The 17457-nt window shown below is 44.0% G+C and overlaps 5 protein-coding genes across 6 annotated transcripts; 3 read left to right on the top strand and 2 right to left on the bottom strand.

Annotated features, from left to right (window-relative positions):
* The first annotated feature begins 40 nt into the window (after positions 1–40).
* Positions 41–1973, top strand: LOC117572666 (fumarylacetoacetase). Its single transcript, XM_034255671.2, has 5 exons — positions 41–272; positions 594–680; positions 751–881; positions 941–1542; positions 1601–1973. The coding sequence occupies exons 1-5, from the start codon at positions 186–188 to the stop codon at positions 1942–1944; spliced, it is 1251 nt and encodes a 416-aa protein (XP_034111562.1). The 5' UTR covers positions 41–185; the 3' UTR covers positions 1945–1973.
* A 306-nt stretch (positions 1974–2279) lies between these two features.
* Positions 2280–9494, top strand: LOC117568431 (bone morphogenetic protein receptor type-2). 2 transcript variants are annotated; one of them, XM_034249090.2, is made up of 4 exons: positions 2280–2579; positions 5411–5606; positions 5679–5909; positions 5965–9494. In XM_034249090.2, the coding sequence occupies exons 2-4, from the start codon at positions 5537–5539 to the stop codon at positions 8412–8414; spliced, it is 2751 nt and encodes a 916-aa protein (XP_034104981.1). In that variant the 5' UTR covers positions 2280–2579; positions 5411–5536; the 3' UTR covers positions 8415–9494. The 2 variants fall into 2 exon arrangements, with proteins under 2 accessions (XP_034104981.1, XP_034104983.1); XM_034249092.2 differs by lacking the exon at positions 2280–2579 and adding an exon at positions 3718–3799.
* Positions 9438–11635, bottom strand: LOC117568432 (cytochrome P450 302a1, mitochondrial). The gene is made up of 4 exons (XM_034249094.2): positions 10824–11635; positions 10166–10767; positions 9741–9938; positions 9438–9656 (listed from the first exon to the last, which is right to left on the bottom strand). Exons 1-4 carry the CDS (start codon positions 11374–11376, stop codon positions 9534–9536), a joined length of 1476 nt encoding a protein of 491 aa, XP_034104985.1. The 5' UTR covers positions 11377–11635; the 3' UTR covers positions 9438–9533.
* Positions 11636–11733: 98 nt separating this feature from the next.
* Positions 11734–13821, bottom strand: LOC117568132 (UDP-glucosyltransferase 2). Its single transcript, XM_034248540.2, has 4 exons — positions 13002–13821; positions 12545–12945; positions 12374–12486; positions 11734–12315 (listed from the first exon to the last, which is right to left on the bottom strand). Exons 1-4 carry the CDS (start codon positions 13625–13627, stop codon positions 11803–11805), a joined length of 1653 nt encoding a protein of 550 aa, XP_034104431.1. The 5' UTR covers positions 13628–13821; the 3' UTR covers positions 11734–11802.
* Positions 13822–14025: 204 nt separating this feature from the next.
* Positions 14026–17267, top strand: LOC117568133 (UDP-glucosyltransferase 2-like). Its single transcript, XM_052003620.1, has 5 exons — positions 14026–14498; positions 14561–15088; positions 15159–15598; positions 15658–15815; positions 16777–17267. Exons 1-5 carry the CDS (start codon positions 14386–14388, stop codon positions 17167–17169), a joined length of 1632 nt encoding a protein of 543 aa, XP_051859580.1. The 5' UTR covers positions 14026–14385; the 3' UTR covers positions 17170–17267.
* The last annotated feature ends 190 nt before the right edge of the window (positions 17268–17457 follow it).

The raw sequence follows: 17457 nt of genomic DNA on the forward strand, positions 1-17457 counted from the left end.
AGCTGGGAGCTATATAAATACGATCGTGATCGAGCGAGCGCTCAGTCGTCGTCGTCATCGTCGCTCTGGCGTTACGCACATTTCCTGTAGCTGTTGTCATTCTAATCAGTTTAATCTGTGTACAACTGCCCAGAAGTTGTAAATTCTTTTCTAACTCAAGCGAAAAGCGTGTGAACTTGGATAAAATGTCAGTTAGCTTTGTGCCAATCCCAGAGGGTAGCGATTTTCCCTTGGAAAACCTGCCATATGCTGTCTTCTCAAAAAAATCAAAGGTGAGTAAAAGAATGATCTAATAATTTCATAAGAGTCTCCGCAATATCTCCAAAATCTAAGTTGTTTTTCAAAGTTTTTCCACATTTATTTTAATTTACCATGTGATTTTCAGCGAGTTTGACATGTTTTTGAAATAGAACAATACTCTAGAATTCTCTAAAACCGCTTTAGTGTATCTAATTTGCATTAATCATAAGGCAAACTAGTTTGTTTACAAAAACAAACGTCAAATTTCATATGCATAAAAGCGGCACCTGTGCAGGCACCTGAATATCGTATGCAAATATCGTATAATTTCTTTTTATCGTATACCGTTTTAGCCCGACAAACATCGTCTGTGCGTTGCCATTGGCGACTATGTGTTGGATCTGAAAGAAGTGGCGCAGTACTATGCACCCGAACATCAGGTAAGTTGAATGCACTGCATGCTGAACTGCTTGCGACACTGCTTACTTGTTGTATCGACTCGTTTTGCAGGCTGCACTGCAATCGCACAACTTGAACTTGCTGATGAGCTTGGGCCATGAAGCTTGGGATGCAGTCAGGACACGAACCCAAGAACTCCTCACCAAAGGCTCTGTCGTAGATGTGAATGATTTGCGAACTGTGTAAGTGGCAATATACTCTTCCATTTAAATATTTCTTTCATTAATTGATTTTCTGACAGTTGCTTGATTCCTCAATCGGAGATTTTGTTGCACCTTCCAGCTGAGATTGGGGACTACACCGACTTTTACTCCTCCATTCATCATGCCACCAATGTGGGCATCATGTTCCGTGGTGCAGACAACGCACTGATGCCCAACTGGCGTCACCTGCCAGTGGGTTATCATGGACGCGCCAGCTCTGTGGTTGTCTCCGGCACTCCCATACGTCGTCCACTGGGACAAACGTTGCCCGAGGGCGCCGAGAAGCCGGTGTTTGGTGCTTGCAGGCTGCTGGACTTTGAGCTGGAGATGGCCTTCTTTATTGGTGGACCAGGCAATCAGTTGGGTGAGCCCATCAAGGTAGACGATGCCTGGAAGAATGTCTTTGGCTTCTCGCTGATGAACGACTGGAGTGCTCGTGATATACAGAAGTGGGAGTATGTGCCTTTGGGTCCATTCACAGCCAAGAATCTTGGCACAACCATCTCACCCTGGGTGGTGACAACGGCGGCGTTGAAACCATTCTTGCTGGACAACTTTCCACAGGAACCGGAAGTGCTGCCATATCTGCGTCAGACTTTGCCCTTCAACTTTGACATTAATCTCGAAGTGTCGCTGAAACGTAAGTATATTGAAATTGTGTCTCTTATTTATCTCATTTTGATCCTCATCATCTTCAGCTGCCGATGACAACGAGACGCTGATCAGCAAGTCCAACTTCAAGCACTTGTACTGGACTCCACTCCAACAGATTGCTCACCACACGATCACAGGCTGCAATCTGCGTCCCGGTGACTTAATGGCTTCGGGCACCATTAGTGGAGAGACTCCAGATTCGTATGGTTCGCTGCTGGAGCTTTGCTGGCGCGGCACCAAAACCGTTGAACTTCAGAACGGCAAAACACGCAAATTCCTGCAGGACTACGATGAAGTCATCATTCGTGGTCACTGCGAGAAGAACGGACTGCGCATTGGCTTCGGCACCTGTGCTGGCCAAGTGCTGCCCGCTCACCCAGTGGATTAATAGTGATTTGTCAAGAAAACAAAAACAAATACCAATAAATAAATGCTCTCCTAACTGTACCTGCACGCTCTGTCCTAAATTGCAATCAACAAGTGACTTACGCTCACCCGCAAGTTCGCTCTTTAACTCGCTCTCTCACTTTGTGCCGCTCTCTCGCTCACTTTGGCGCTATTCACTCTCCGAGAGCGCCAATTGTTGTGTGCGCCATTACACGCTGCTTCGTAAATATGCGCATGCTTCTACAAGCAACCACACTCAGCGCAGTCGCCGTCGACGACGCTGCTGGCGCCTCAGCTTCAGCCTCAGTCACGGTCTCAGTCAGAGTCAGTTAGTTAGTACTCGGCGAGCGACGGCGAAGGCGGCGTCCCACGGCAATTTGCAAAGCGTCGCGCAGCAAACAAATCATTTTTTATATACACAAAAAAAAAAAAACAGAAAGAAAAACAAAGAGATAATAATAACAATCATAGTTAAACAACGGATAACCAAAGCGACTGGCGCCGCTCGAATACGCGCAATAAATTTAATGTGCAGCTTTTGTTTAAACAAAAGAAAAAACACAACTGAAGAAGCGCCACACACAAAATACTAAATCAATCATTATCGAGGGCATGCCTTGAATAAGCGTTAAATATGTAAGCAATAGTAACCAATTAAAAGAAAAGCGCAAATTTGACAAGTTTTGCCAGTTTGTATTTAAGGCAGCGAAAATATTTTTCACATTCAATTTGCGGCAAGAAACAACTCGCATTGACTTGGAAAAATCAATTTTTGAGCAGGTCTGCGCACGCACACAATCACATACACACACATATACAGACAGACTTTGGCGCCCACCCACCCCGGGCGTACACAACAAAAACCAGAACTCACAACTCAAACCCTTGAAACAGTCGCAAATTGTCCTCAACTTTTGCCGTTTGCTTGCACTTTTATGTTTGTGTGCTTCGCATTGATTTTTTGCACTCACACACACATACACAAACACACTTGCAGATATCCGCATAGCTGTCGCAAAAGATGCGCACCAAAAATACTCTTCAATGCAGACACACTTATACCAATGCACTCAGCCAGCATGCAAAAAGTTAATCAGCTCGCTGCACAGTGCCCCCAGCAACAACAACTACGAAGCGAAAGATACGCAACTGCAAAAGGCTATAAAAAAAAATAAGAAAAAAGTTTGCAATTAACTGGCGCCGTCGGCTGTCATGCTGGAACAGACGCGCTATCCCCCTCTCCCCATCGGCGAATCTTTCACCTTAGGGAACCTGTTTTGGCGCGCCACTAGCTCTCTCGCTCTCCCACTATCATTTCACTATTGCCATGCAGTGTGCGCATGTGCACGAGAGAGAACCGTCGCATCGTGTCTTGACTCTCAAGTGGTCCTCGGTCACGCTGCTCTCCATCTCCATATCTCTCTCTCGCTCTGTCTCGTTTAGAGAGCACGCGCCGGCGTCGTCATTGGCGTCCACTCACAATTGGCGATAACATGCGAAAACAGAGCATAAAGCAAAAATCTGCACAATTGCTTGCCGTGTTTATATTTACATTGTGCGTTTAGTACGTTAGAGATGACAAGGTGAAGGAAATGTGTGTGTTGAACTCTGATTGCATTTACAATTTAAACTAAAAGTAATTCATGTTTTGATATTTGTGTGCGACACGTGACACGACTTGTGACTGTCTGGCCATCACCAAAAGTTGTTGACTTCTTATCTGGCGTAAGTCACAAATCGACACAGACAAAGCTTTCAGTTTCATTCTTTAATCACGAGCAGCGTCAATGTCTGTCAACGAGTTGAGTGCATGAGGAGAGAACTCACACTCATTAATGTACTTACTAATTATCGATGTAAGTTGTAATCTAGTCTGTTGAGATCTCAACACATAATTATCCTGTCTAAGTTTAGAACGAGGCACGTTAACGCAATTAACCCAATTTCCGTTAGCCGGCGCCTCGACTAAACCGTTTGGAATTAATTCATAAAAGCAATTAGAAGTAAATATGAGTATGTCTGGGTGTGTGTGTGTGTGTGCGTGGGTAGATAAGGTGAGCTTTGAAGTACTACACAAACAACGTGTAGCAATTCACGTAATATGCCAAGACATTTTCCAAAGTTCAGCCAAGCGCGTAATGAAAGCCAAAACAAATTTCTAATCAGCGTCTCCCTGGCGGCACATTAATAGGGGAAGGCGTTTTGCAAATGTGTGCTGTCAAATGTGTATGTATGTATGTATGTGTGTGTATGCAATTTATACACGGAGAGAAAAACAAGATGAGTATGAGGAATTCTTAATTATTCTTGAAATAGATTTGTCTTTTGCTCCAGTTCAATTTGGCGAGGAATTCATTAAAAAACAATTTCATGTGCTCTAACATCTTATTGCCGAATTTTTATTCCCCTTTTTATTGCGCTTTCAAAATTCTTGAAAACAAGTATACGCATGTCTATTGTTGAATGTGTCTGATTTTATCTATACAGAGCGAGGGAGAATACCTACACTGAGAAAAGTTTTGATATTTCTGATTCTTTAAAACACAACTTTATATGTATACTATATATAGAAAAAATTCTTTGATGTATGATAATAATGATTTCGTATTAGAATTTACAATTTATTAAAGTTTGCAAGATGCTTTAATTTAAGAAAAGCAAATATCTCTATTTAGAATTATAAATTCAAATTTTATTTTATATTTGATCAGGAATTCTTAAGAAGAGGTTTATGTTTTGCTTCACACAAATTTCCCAGTAACTTCTCAATTCCAATATAAGTACTGAATTTTGTTATTTGTCTTTGACGCTTTTAAATTTCTTGAAAGCAATTATTTCTAAAGTTTATTTGCGCTTTGCCTCAGTGTACGTTATTTATACTCGTATTTCTCCCCACTCTGTCGCTTGACTGTGCCGCGCTCAATTTGCACATCAGAATGCGGCCCCAAATGGTTCAAAGTGCAGCGCATCGCTGTCTACGTAGCGCCCCCCTCTGCAGCGTCAACTTTGTTTACAAGAAAGTGGGTGGGTGGAGAGACAGACTGACATATAGAGAGAAGCGCCAACAATGTTGTTTTTTTTTTGTGTTTTTTTTTTTTTTTAATTTTTTGTAGTTGCTGTATTTGTTGATGATCGTGCAGCAGTTGCTCAACCAAGTTGATTGGGTATATGCGAGTATTTAGGTCTGGGCGTTATCGTTATTGCTATTGCTATTGCTATAGCTGCAGCGTTTGCAAAATTGACAAAGCGCCTACGGAATACTGAAACGGCTTTAAAAAAAAAAGAAGAACCACAAAGAAAAAGAAAAAGAAGATACAAAAATATTTATGTGCGGCCAATAATAATTGATGTGTTCTCGTTATTATTTATAACAAAAGCCAACGCAATAATAAACAATTGAAATTTGCTTAAAATTGTATTTATGCAGCAATCTTTTTCTTTCCATGTACATTTTTCTGCACCATCAGCCAAAATGTCATAAACAAATCGCGTGAAGGAGCTAAAGGTGATAAACCACACAAATTAACAACAACATTCTTTTTGCCAAAACGAAGCACTTCAAACGGCAAAACAAATAAACGAAAATTAATAAGATGACGCGGCGCATTTGGAGCATATCGTTGCTGCTGTTATTGCTGGCCATGTCAACGCTGGCCAAAGCAAGTGAGTAGTACCTTAAAGATATGTTATATATACAACCCAATCTTAATTGATATTTTCTTGATTTGTGTGCAGCACCTGTAGTCAATCGTCAGTATAGCTGCATGAGCTATCAGGAGAATGACAGTTCACTGCATGACGATGAATTGGAAACGGAGAACAGCGAAGGCATCAGTGCAGAGCAGCAGCAGCTGGAGGCGAGTGCCACGCCCAGTGAACGGCATCAACGCATCTGCAGTGAGGGTTACACCTTCTGCTTCAGTCTGTGGAATGAAACAGCCAATGGACAACGACTGGTGAAGCAGGGTAAGTTAGACATTCCCCAACTCTTAATGGGACTAATAAACTTGCTCTTCCTCAGGGTGCTGGAAGGATAACACCGATCGCAACTCCATCTGCAACCACTCGGAATGCACCAGCTCGGCGCCCACATCGCGCAGCAATTCTCTCTACTATTGCTGCTGCTCCGGGGATCTCTGCAACGACAAAGTGGCTGTCGTGGAGCCTGCTCCCCTCGAACTCGCCAACAATGTTCGTGCCGCGGTCAGCAATCGTGCTGCAACGCATCAGCAGAGCTCCGTTTGGGCCACCACCATGCTGAGCCTGGTGGGACTCATCACGCTCGTTGTGATTGGTGCACTGATGGCCTGGCAATATTGTCGTGTGGTCAAGGAGAAAATTGAACCTGAAGAGTCTCCACTAGCACCCTCGGGACCTGGCTACAGTTCTAATCTGCGCAATGTGGACAATCTGAATCTGATTGGCATGCTGGGCAGCGGAAAGTACGGCACTGTGATGAAGGGTCTGCTGCACGAACAGGAAGTCGCTGTTAAGATCTATCCGGAAACGCATCATCAGTATTATGTGAATGAACGGAATATCTATGCGCTGCCCTTGATGGAATGTCCCGCTCTGCTTAGCTACTTTGGCTACGATGAGCGACGCACGATGGATGGCCGCATGGAATATCAGTTGGTCTTGTCGTTGGCTCCCTTGGGTTGTCTCCAGGATTGGCTGATTGCCAACACCACGGACTTTTCCCAATGCTGCGGCATGTTGCGCAGCATCGCCAGAGGAATTTCGCATTTGCACACAGAGCTGAGATTAGGGGATCTGCATAAGCCGTGTGTGGCACATCGGGATCTCAATTCACGAAACATTCTGGTGCAAGCTGATCTCAGTTGTTGCATTGCCGACTTTGGGTTTGCGCTTAAGGTGTTTGGCTCCAAGTACGAGTACAAAGGCGAAGTAGCCATGGCCGAAACAAAGAGCATCAATGAGGTAGGAACCCTGCGTTACATGGCGCCGGAGCTGCTCGAGGGTGCAGTGAATCTGCGAGATTGCGAGACGTCGTTGAAGCAAATGGATGTCTATGCACTCGGCTTGGTGCTGTGGGAAGTGGCCACGCGTTGTGCAGACTTTTATGCGCCCGGACAGATGACGCCGCCATATAAAGCGCCCTACGAACAGGAGGTGGGACCACATCCCAGCTTCGATCAGATGCAAGCGCTTGTGGTGCGTCACAAGGCGCGTCCGCTGTTCCCCGCCGGATGGGGCGGAGGCGCAGCTGCCAAGCTGGTGCGTGACACTTGCGAGGATTGCTGGGATCACGATGCGGATGCGCGACTCACCTCGCTATGCGCCGAGGAGCGCATGCAGGAGATGTCAGGTCTTCGCCCCAGACTACAAGCACAGCCCGCCAGTCCGTTGCTCAACACCAACAATCTGGCGTCGCCAACAACACAGCTGCAGGTGAGCGTCATCGGTGGCACCACGATCACAGCAGCTGCAGTGCATCAGCCACAGTCGCAGCTGAGCTCAGCGGATGGCGGACTGTTGCAGCCGCCGCCCAATCAACAGCTGCCCACGGAGAAGAATCACCTGAACTATGCACAGCCGCAACTGCAGCCTCATCTGCAAGGCCGCAATCCCTGCCAGGAACGCAATCTGGCTCCGCAGTCGCAACGTGCGCCGCCGGTGCTTGTGGAGCGCAGCAAGAAGCACAGCTTTCAGACGCAGCAGGAGCAGAGTCTGTCCTGTCTGGAGCACGATGTGAGCGTGGAAGAGCTCATAGCCAGTCACCAGCAGAAGCAGCAAAACTCTAGCCTGGGTCAGGGCTTCCCCAAGCAACAGAACACAGATCACAAGTTGCGTGGTTGGCATGCGGTGCGTGCGCTTATTCACAAGAAGCTGTTCCGCAAGGAGCATGCCGAGGAGATCTGTCGTCAGCTGCAATTGGGCGAGGAAAAGTCCAATCTAGTGGCTGCCCTCAAAGGCATGGATAATGCACGGTTGGCCAGCGGTCTGCGGCGTCCCAACAATCTCGACTTGAGTCCGCTGCAGCCGCTGAATCGCAGCAATCCCTTGCAGCTGCGCAGCGCGGAACAGCGCACCGGAACTCCAGCTCATATTGTGCCACGCTCGCTGTCCAGCAGCCTGATCAAGCACATCAACAACAACAGCAGCAACAACAACAATTACAACGAGAACGAGTTGCATCTGCTGACGGCGACGCGTGCTCCAAAGCGTCGTCCTGGTCACCTGCGCACAAACTCCCTGCTCGTCACCGGCTCTCAAGCGGGCGGTCACATGGCGCCGCCCACAGAGCAACAGCTGCGTCGCCAACACAGTCTGGAGGTCTTCCGTGAGGTGTTTAGTGGTCGGGGTAGCTGTGAACGACTTAGGGATCCCAGCGAGCGGGTGAAAACGCCGGGAGATGTGCCGCCCTCGGTGAGGAAGGCGCGTGCCTCAAAGACGCTGAGCTTGTACGATGATCGCATGATGGATTCGTCGCTGCTCAACATACTCTAGCATGAGGAGGTTCTGCTGTTGGAGCTATAGGTTTGATACCTGTAGCCGGCAGCAGAACTGTATAGACAACTCATATCTCAAAACTTCATCACAGCAACATATTCAACGATAGCCATACGATATATAAAATAGTGTAGTTTGATAGGGCCCTCGAACCTGAATACTGAATTCCGATCTTCAGAAGATAATACCTAATATAAAGTGAAAATGTATTTTTGTCAATGCAACTGAAGAGACAGATGAACAGATAGAGAGAAAAAGAGAGAGAGAGAGATAGAGAGGCAGCTTCAGAGAAATCTAGATTGTATATGTATTTTTTCACCAATCATCCTAGCGTTTAGTGCGGCAAACAACCAAAGTCCTTATAGGTTATAGAACTGAACACAGCAGAGCGAAGAGTGGGAACAGAGTACCGACAGATGATGGGAACAGATATAACAGTAAACAGAGAGGAGAGAAGAGTATTTTTGCGACTTCAATTTGACGAACAGCAGTCTGATTATATAGCTTGTTTAGTAGTGTAAGTTTGAGCTTGCTGTACCTCGTGTTAGATCAAGCTGACAAAGACGCAGTTTAGTAACATTTTTTAAAAGCCATATACACCCCCAATTTATAATCACAAAATAATATTATACTTATATAGACCACACACTCCAACACATGTACATGTATAAGCTGAGGCGGACAGGGTTGTCAAGTCAGTGGGAAACTCCAGAAAATAGTGTCCGACAACCCTGCGCCATATAGCACACCTAACTACTTTCGAGTATTATACGATGTTATTCTAAACTTTAGAATCTAAAGCAAAACTTGACAACTCTGGCAAGCACTACACATAATGAATTTCAAGCGTATGCCTTTCCCCATTGATTGTATTCAATTATTAATGTTTCGTGTTTTGTTTTTTCGTTTTCCAAAAGTTTTGTAGTACTTGTAGACCAAAAAAAAAAACACCCGCAGCCTTTCAATTACAAATAACACTAGTAATACTTGTATGATTTACACTAAAATATATAGTATATGTAATATTATATATACGAAATTTATTTAAATTCATTTTTTAACGCAAATAAACAATGAACTAAAAGTGTACACAAAAACACAACATTGACTTGCTAATCAAGTGGATCGCGATCGCAATTCGATCAACACGGGAGCATTCGGCTTGTTGATCAGCAGCGTCACAATATCCAATTCTTCATCCGTTTGTCCACGCCAGATGAGCTCATAGTTGCGCAGCAGCTGCGGATTTGAATTGCAAAAGAATCAGTTAGATTTCGACACTGGATCAATGATCGCCAGTTGGCATCTATTAACGATACTCACCCTCAGCAGCAATACGTGCATGTTCTGTTCGGCAAGACGACGTGCTATGCAGGCACGCATGCCATGTCCGAAAGGCAGCACCAGATAGGGATTCAGAGCGTTGCGTTGCTGCAGCCAACGATCGGGCAGAAAACTCAGCGGTTCGGGAAAGTGATGTGGTTGACGACAAGCCACCATGTTCTGAGTCACCACGGTGGTCTATGATATGGAATAAATTTTAAAAGGAAATTAAAGTATTGAAAGCAAACTTGATTGTGATAAAACTAATATCCATTTTTATACAACTATTTAGCCACCTCGATATTAGGTCCTAGGAAATTTCTTGAAGTTCATACCTTAATCCTTAATCCTTCTATATAAATCTTGGTTTCATACAGAGTTATTTTACACTAATCCTTACTCATGGGAAATTCCCCTCTACTTACCCCCTTGGGTACAAAGTAGCCACTCAGCACAGTGTCCTGGTTGAGCACTCGTCCGAAGCCAATCGAAATAGGATTTAGACGTAGCGACTCCTTCAACACAGCTCGAGTATAAGTGATGTCCGTGCGCAGTGCATCTGCGCTAAGAGCTTGTTCCGCATTGGGCAGCACCTTGAGTGCCTCCTCGTAGATACGCTGCTGCACCTCAGGATGCCGAGCCACATGATACAGCAGAAATGCCGAAGCATACGAGGTGGTATCAATGCCAGCTAGAAGCAAATCAGCAGATGTGCCCACCACATCAAAGCGATCGAGTTGTGGATTCTGAATGTAGGCGGCAATCAGCGAGGAGCTGGAAGTGCCTTCCTCCATAGTCTGTTCCAGGAGCTCTAGCGCGACACTTTCCATATACGATTGAGCGATGCGCAACTTGCGAAAACTGGGTGTCTCCACATAACGCCAGAGTTGCAGTCCTTGATCTGTGGGCAAAATGCAGCTGTTGGTTGTTTCCGCCGCATGCATTAGACGCGTGGAACGAGAATTCGAATGTTGCTCCGCCGGCGAGAAGGATTCAATGCGTGCACCAAAGGTTAGCAGGCAGGTTACTAAGGGAGAGAAAGGTTAAAATTCAGCTTCTACTTTTCTTGTGACATTCACTTACATTCCAAATTGAGTCTAGTGAGCTTGGGCAGCATGTCGATGATGGCGTCGCTGCCCTCTGAGTGCCGCAGGAATTTCAGGAACTCCTGCGTTACACCATCCACTTCGGGCACAAAGCTGCGTACACTGCGCGGCGCACTCAACTCCTTTTGCACCTGAGTACGGAGTCGCCACCAGTCTGGTCCATTGGTGGGCAACAATCCTGTTGTCTTGTAGAGATGCGGACGCTGTTTGCGGTACTGAGCGAGAGCCAGATGACTGCGTCGCTGCGGACAGTCACGTTCGTTCAGCAACGTGGCAATGTCCTTGGGATCGTACAGCCACACAATATCCTGACCTGGCACCATCGTTTCACGCACAATCGCACCATACTTCTCGTACTTATCCTGGCCGGCTTTGTGCAGCTTCAGCCACGAATATGAGCCGATGCCGGGCACATAATTGTACAGATTGCCCAGTCCAAAGGGACCTCGTGGACCGGGCATGGCCTCAAATGGCTTTGCGAATGTGCATTGCCGCGAATTGCAGCAGATTTTAAGCAGCTTAGTCAACATTTTTCCGTGTCTGTTCGCTGCAAATTCTTGAAACGTACTGAGAGCCGCAATTTTATTATCGGGCCTGAGCGCATTCTGGGATTTCAATTTATTGCGGCTTCTTTTGTTTCACTTGTCGCACAGAAAGGTAACGAATATTCTTACGCAGAGTCGGCTTTACCTGTGTAGCAGATGTCAAACGAGTCGACTACCTGGTGAGAGAATTTACAACGCTCTTAAACAGCTGCTGAAGAGCATTTACATAAATGTGTTGCATACTTTTTAGCGTCATCATTAAATTTCCCTGCTTAGTCGACTGTTTAAAAAGTCATTGCATACTTTTGAGCTTAATGAATAATTAACAGATATGCGAATTAGTTTACTCTTTATTTAATACGCTTTGTTTACAGCTATAATACACGCACTTAAATCCCATCAATATTCAGACTAGTTTTGTTTCTTTTCCGCTGAAAGCACTTTCTCAGATGATTTTTTCTTCTCCACGCCCTTGATCTTTGTTGTCGACTTTTTCTTTTCCAATTCTTTAAGCTTCTCCTTGAACTTTTTCTCAATCAATTTAGTCTTATCCTTATTTGGATTTTTGGTCTTAACGACTTGATGTATCAACACAATTAGATTGATAATGAAGATAGATACGAACAAAACCGGTAGTAACAATACATCGATCGAATGGCTAACAAAGTAGCTTTGCTCCGCAGATTGTGAATGCGAAAGATGCTTGAATTGATCAGCATCAGCCACTAACTGTTCGACATACCAAATAGCCTCATTCACGGGCTTCATCTTACGAGTACGGAAATTGAACTGAGCTTGTTGCAAGTTGGTTGAAAAGGTGGGTTCGCGTACGATGCGCTGGAGGGCATTGCCGAAATCGTAGTAACCTGTAGAGTTGGCAGTAATGCGAATTCCCAATTCACGCTCTTCTATGCGCTTAGCATTCTGCAATGCAAGAAATCGAATAAAGATATTTGTGATTGAATTTGCATTTGCCACTTACATTAAACTGATCAAATAATAGTGGTAACATGATGACTGGCACTGCATTGTAAATGGCTTCCTGCAGACCAAAGCTATCGCCGTGACTAATAAAGGCCTTCACATTTGATTGAGCTGTGAAGAAAAATATAAGTTGTTACGGAATTTTTTTAGTTTAAGAGTTGTAACTCACCTAGTATATTCAGCTGTATTTTGTTATCAACTTCGACCGTTTTCAAATTGTTAAATTTTCTCGCCAACTCTAGCTTTGAATTCAAAATGAAACCAAACTGTGTAAACTCCTTGAGCATGTCCTGAATTGCCTGTACACCAGAGTCCGTGAATTGCTTCAGATGCGGCAGATGAATGTAGACAAGACCCTCTGGAAAACGTTCCACAAAGGACTGCAAGTCCAGTGACAAAGCCGACGACTCGGCACGAATGTGAAGACCACCAACTTCAATGACATTGGGTGGCAAGTTCTGCACATAGTCTAGCACTGGATGAGTATTCAAGAGTACAATTTGTACCGCTGGCTGTCTAAAGTTCGGTAACATGCCCCTTAACACAGGTTCAACGACGCCCCAACGAATGCTGAAGAATAATGGAAATATTACTAACAAGTTGCAAACATTTATGAGACAATTTACGCTGATTGGCCAAAATAAATGAGATGGTTCTGTATGCGCTGCCAGTAGCTCATCTCCAGAGGCAGTTTGCTGGCAAAGTAGGGAATCCTCGCAGGATTAATTGTGTTCTCGGCATTCACGAGCCTCAACAGATCCGCAGTCAACTTGCCGCCACTCAAAGCAAGTATCGGTTTGTTGTGCAACTGCGGCAATCTGGTCAGCAAACATTCCACCGTGTAGGTGGCATCGTAGATGATCAAATCGTAGTAACCTTTCAGAGCATCCAGGTGTTCATTTTGTATGACTGCACGACAGTTTCCCAAGACGGCTTCATTCCAGTTGAGCATCTGCTTGATGTCCCAGCCATGCCAAGCGGGATTATCTTTCTTCACATACTGATTATTCGCATTGTAATTGTTTTTAATTTGAATATGTTCAATGCCTTTTATTTCCGGGTCTGTTGTAGTACCCACAATGGTCAATTTGTGTCCACGATCGACGAGCGCCTCAAAGAATGGCTCCGACCAGGCGGGATTATTCTCCTCGGCGGTGCCAACGATGCACAATATGTTCGCTGCCTGCAACTGCTGCCAGTTGTAGCAGCCAAGCAGCAGCAGAGACAGCAAAAGTGCCACAAACAACTTCATCGCAAACCAAAACTGAATCACACCGAAACAAACACGCGACTGATTCACCTCACTGACTTTTGCTCGCCTTTTGCCGGCTGCGATTAGATTACGTGAGCCGGGCACGATAAGAACTCACTTTTTTGTTCTATTTAATATTTATTTTTGTTTTACTTTTTGTGGAATATTTTTGAGAGCGAGTTTCGTGCTCTTCGTAAAGCAAACAAAACAATAATATGAAGAGAGTTGAATTTCTAGAAAGGCAGCCGGCTGTCAAAACTGATAAGAAAAGCAAAATAAACAGAGTAGGCAGAGTAGGATGACTTGGACTAGGTTATGTTGAATGTTTGTGGTATAAATGTAAAAGTATTGGTGAGCTTTTATGTGATGTCAGTTGCATTCAAATGCGAGCTATTAAAGCTCTCTATGTGTGTGCTGAGTATGTGAATTGATCAAAGCTTTTTAGTTGAAAGAAATTATCAAGTAACTTCTTCTGACCTACATATATAAAATTTGATTGATTATTTATTTGGACAGATTTGTCCCATTGTATTTCACCATTTGACGCAATTCTCTTGATAGTGGTCAGCTCTAATTCTAATCTCTAGACGATTGTCTCTCTCAGAAATGTTTGTCCGATAATCACTTAATAAAAAGTGTTCACTCACGCTTGGAGTGCGATTTCGTGTTACGAGGAGCGTCTGTGTTATCAACAATCAAACATAAATATCGTATAAATACTATGAAGGGATCGTCATACAAGTTTAGTAGCTAACAAGATGTCGAACCGAAAGTATCTGGGCATCGCAATTGCTTTGCACTTGCTCGGCTGCTCAATGGCCGGCAACATCTTGGCATTGATGGGCATGACATCGCACAGTCATCACATCTGGTAAGACAACAACTGCATATCAAATTAACTAAGCTATAATCTCAGTACTTTTCCATTCTCAGGAATAGTGTTCTGCTCTACGAGCTAGCTGAAAGGGGTCACAATCTGACCATTCTCTCGGTGAATTTGCCACGAGCCAATGATAAAGTGCCCGCCAATGTTAACTACATCTATCTGGAACGTGCCTATGATTTCTATACGGATGATAACGATAAGATTGACATCAATTCGTTTATTGGCATCGGCAGCTACGAAACTATTCCCATACTCTACAAGTTTGGCGTTAAAACCGCCGAGTTCATTACACTTTCGAAGGGTCTGCAGCAGCTTCTGGATTATCCCGATGACTTCAAGTTCGATGTGATCATCAATGACTACACGATGGGTCCATATTTGCTGGGATTTGTGCACAAGTTCAACTATCCACCTGTAATTGGCATTACTGCCTTCCACAACAAACCTTTGGTGCTGGACTTTATGTCCAATAGTTATTTCCCTGCCCTGATTCCATATTATTCCACCCTATATACCCCGAAAATGAACTTTTTCCAACGCTTCGATAACACGCTAATCTTCGCCCTGGATACAATGTGAGTATGGCATCCATTTCAGAGATAAGATTATTCACTAAACATTTATAATATTTCCCCAAATTAATAGCTATCGTCGACTGTATTACAATCCCAAACTCGATGAGATAATGCGTCCGTTTTTCGGTGCTGATATGCCACCGCTCTCAGAGCTAGCTAAGCTGACAAAGATCTCGCTGATCAACACACATCCTGCAACAGATTATGTAGAATCTTTGCCACCAAATATCATTGAAATCGGAGGCATGCAGGGCAGACCGGGAAAACCTTTGCCCACCGACTTGGATCAGTTTATGCGAGGAGGAAAACGGGGTGCAATACTTTTCTCACTGGGCACCAATATGTTGCCACACAACGTGGACAGAGAGACGAAGCTGAAGATTGTGGAGGCTTTCCGACAGCTACCGGAATACAATTTCATTTGGAAATTTGACAACGAGTATCTAAAGGATGTGAAAGTGCCACGCAATGTTCTGGTCAGAGATTTTCTGCCACAACGCGATATACTGGGTGAGTTGAAGGTGCTAAAATGAGTGGAGATATTGGTTAGAACTTCACTCTCCTTGCAGCGCATGAATCTCTGACACTGTTTGTATCCCACTGCGGAGGATTGAGCACACAAGAAGCCACCTGGCATGGTGTGCCCTTAGTTGGCATTCCCCTGTTTCTGGATCAATATCGCGTAAGTTTACAGAGAAAACTTCGTATATTTCCATACCCGCAGCTCGTAGGATGCAAAGGTCTTATATCTTTGTGCCAACAGGAAATGTTTGTAAGATGCAAAAGAAGGCGACGTGACCTTATAAAATATATAATTTTAATTTTGAACAATGTCATCAGACAATATGACAGCGTCATGTCCGTCTTTCCAGCACATTCATACAACCCGATTCATGCTTACTTACCTAACGTTCCCATTCTCCTTACCTATACACACGCACGCTCAATTATTGCTGCCTTCAGGAACACTCATCCGCCGTCTAGCAATTACAATGCTGGCAAACTCATTCATTACCTCAGGGAATATCGGGTTGGCTGTGGTTTATATCATGCTTGACGTAAAGTTGTGTAATGCTACCTGTTGCCATGATACCATAATTCGAAAGAGGTTTAGATAGTCTTCGCTCCCCACACATGAGGTTGAGCCGATCCAAATAGTTGGCTCTTCAATGTGTAGCTGTGGAATTGTTTCATGGGGACACTTATCGATGCTTAATCCTAATTCTCTGTGCTGGGCACCGTGAGATTGAGCCTTTAGGGCAGCTGCTCATGTTAATCTATCAATTCATGTCTGGTTGAACATCTAGATTTTAGAGATTTTACGAGATATGTACGCTCACTTTTTTTGACAATGCTAGTTATTGTTAACGCAAATTAAGTTTGCTTTTAATTTTCGAGACGCCAATTACTCATAAAACAAAATAGAATAATAAAACAATAGAAATATAAATGGTTTCCAATAGAATACCCAAAAATGTAGTAAAAATATCATTTCATGTGTTAAGAGTCTAATGCCTGTGTTTGTCAATCTATATTTCGGTATATTTCGAATGTAATGGTATATTTAATTCAAAAGTTTATTCATTCAGTATACTTTAACGACACTGAATGAATCGGTTGCCGTTTTCACACATTGAATATGTGTATCGGGAATCTCACTAAAGCTTTCTCATTGATTAAACCTAATCTTTGTGCAGAATCTCTTACAAACAATCGGATCTGGCGCCGCTGTTCAAGTTGACTACCTGAAGATGACCACCGACAGTTTGGTTTCAGCCATACGTGAGGTGACCGAGAACGAACGCTACTCAAAGGCCATGAAACTACGCTCAAAACGCTTCCGTGATAATCCTGTGCCGCCACTCGAGTTGGCCGTGTGGTGGGTTGAGTATTTGATGCGTCATCCGGATCCTGTGCATCTGCACTCTGAAGCCAAGGAACTGAACTACTTCCAAACACATTCGCTGGATGTGCTCGCTGTGCTGGCTTTGATTCCACTTCTCATACTCTATGGATTAAGTCGCTTTTGTCGTGGTCAAGGTAAAGAACAGCAGGCGAGAAAGCACCGCAAACGCGATTGAACAGCGGGAAAGTAAGTCAAGGATTTAGCTTTTAAATATGATTTTTATTTCGATATACATAGCTAAATATACAATACATTTTGTTGTTATTATTACGAGTGTCGAGTTTAATTTCTATGCAACGGGTGCTCATTGTCTATTTAAATAAAAAATTCGAATGGATTGTAAGTTTTTTTTTTTACTTTTGTGATTTGCATAATGAACAACTATTGGCAAAGAAATTAGTCACTGTTCCATACGCTAGGTGTGTCCATATGTGTAGGTGTAAATGTGTGAGTGTGTGTAGGT

Source organism: Drosophila albomicans, chromosome 3, assembly GCF_009650485.2.
Source record: "Drosophila albomicans strain 15112-1751.03 chromosome 3, ASM965048v2, whole genome shotgun sequence".
In the NCBI taxonomy this organism is placed as follows: Eukaryota; Metazoa; Arthropoda; class Insecta; order Diptera; family Drosophilidae; genus Drosophila; species Drosophila albomicans.

Coding starts and splice junctions, on each gene's coding strand:
- LOC117572666 (XM_034255671.2), top strand. CDS start 186: ATGTCAGTTAGCTTTGTGCCAATCCCAGAGGGTAGCGATTTTCCCTTG. Junction 273..593: donor TCTTCTCAAAAAAATCAAAG/GTGAGTAAAAGA, acceptor ATACCGTTTTAG/CCCGACAAACATCGTCTGTG. Junction 882..940: donor GTGAATGATTTGCGAACTGT/GTAAGTGGCAAT, acceptor ATTTTCTGACAG/TTGCTTGATTCCTCAATCGG.
- LOC117568431 (XM_034249090.2), top strand. CDS start 5,537: ATGACGCGGCGCATTTGGAGCATATCGTTGCTGCTGTTATTGCTGGCC. Junction 5,607..5,678: donor GTCAACGCTGGCCAAAGCAA/GTGAGTAGTACC, acceptor ATTTGTGTGCAG/CACCTGTAGTCAATCGTCAG. Junction 5,910..5,964: donor ACAACGACTGGTGAAGCAGG/GTAAGTTAGACA, acceptor GCTCTTCCTCAG/GGTGCTGGAAGGATAACACC.
- LOC117568432 (XM_034249094.2), bottom strand. CDS start 11,376: ATGTTGACTAAGCTGCTTAAAATCTGCTGCAATTCGCGGCAATGCACA. Junction 9,939..10,165: donor GCTACTTTGTACCCAAGGGG/GTAAGTAGAGGG, acceptor TCCATATCATAG/ACCACCGTGGTGACTCAGAA. Junction 9,657..9,740: donor TGCACGTATTGCTGCTGAGG/GTGAGTATCGTT, acceptor TCAAATCCGCAG/CTGCTGCGCAACTATGAGCT.
- LOC117568132 (XM_034248540.2), bottom strand. CDS start 13,627: ATGAAGTTGTTTGTGGCACTTTTGCTGTCTCTGCTGCTGCTTGGCTGC. Junction 12,946..13,001: donor ATTTATTTTGGCCAATCAGC/GTAAATTGTCTC, acceptor ATTATTCTTCAG/CATTCGTTGGGGCGTCGTTG. Junction 12,316..12,373: donor TATTATTTGATCAGTTTAAT/GTAAGTGGCAAA, acceptor CTTGCATTGCAG/AATGCTAAGCGCATAGAAGA.
- LOC117568133 (XM_052003620.1), top strand. CDS start 14,386: ATGTCGAACCGAAAGTATCTGGGCATCGCAATTGCTTTGCACTTGCTC. Junction 15,089..15,158: donor ATCTTCGCCCTGGATACAAT/GTGAGTATGGCA, acceptor CCAAATTAATAG/CTATCGTCGACTGTATTACA. Junction 15,599..15,657: donor GCCACAACGCGATATACTGG/GTGAGTTGAAGG, acceptor CTCTCCTTGCAG/CGCATGAATCTCTGACACTG.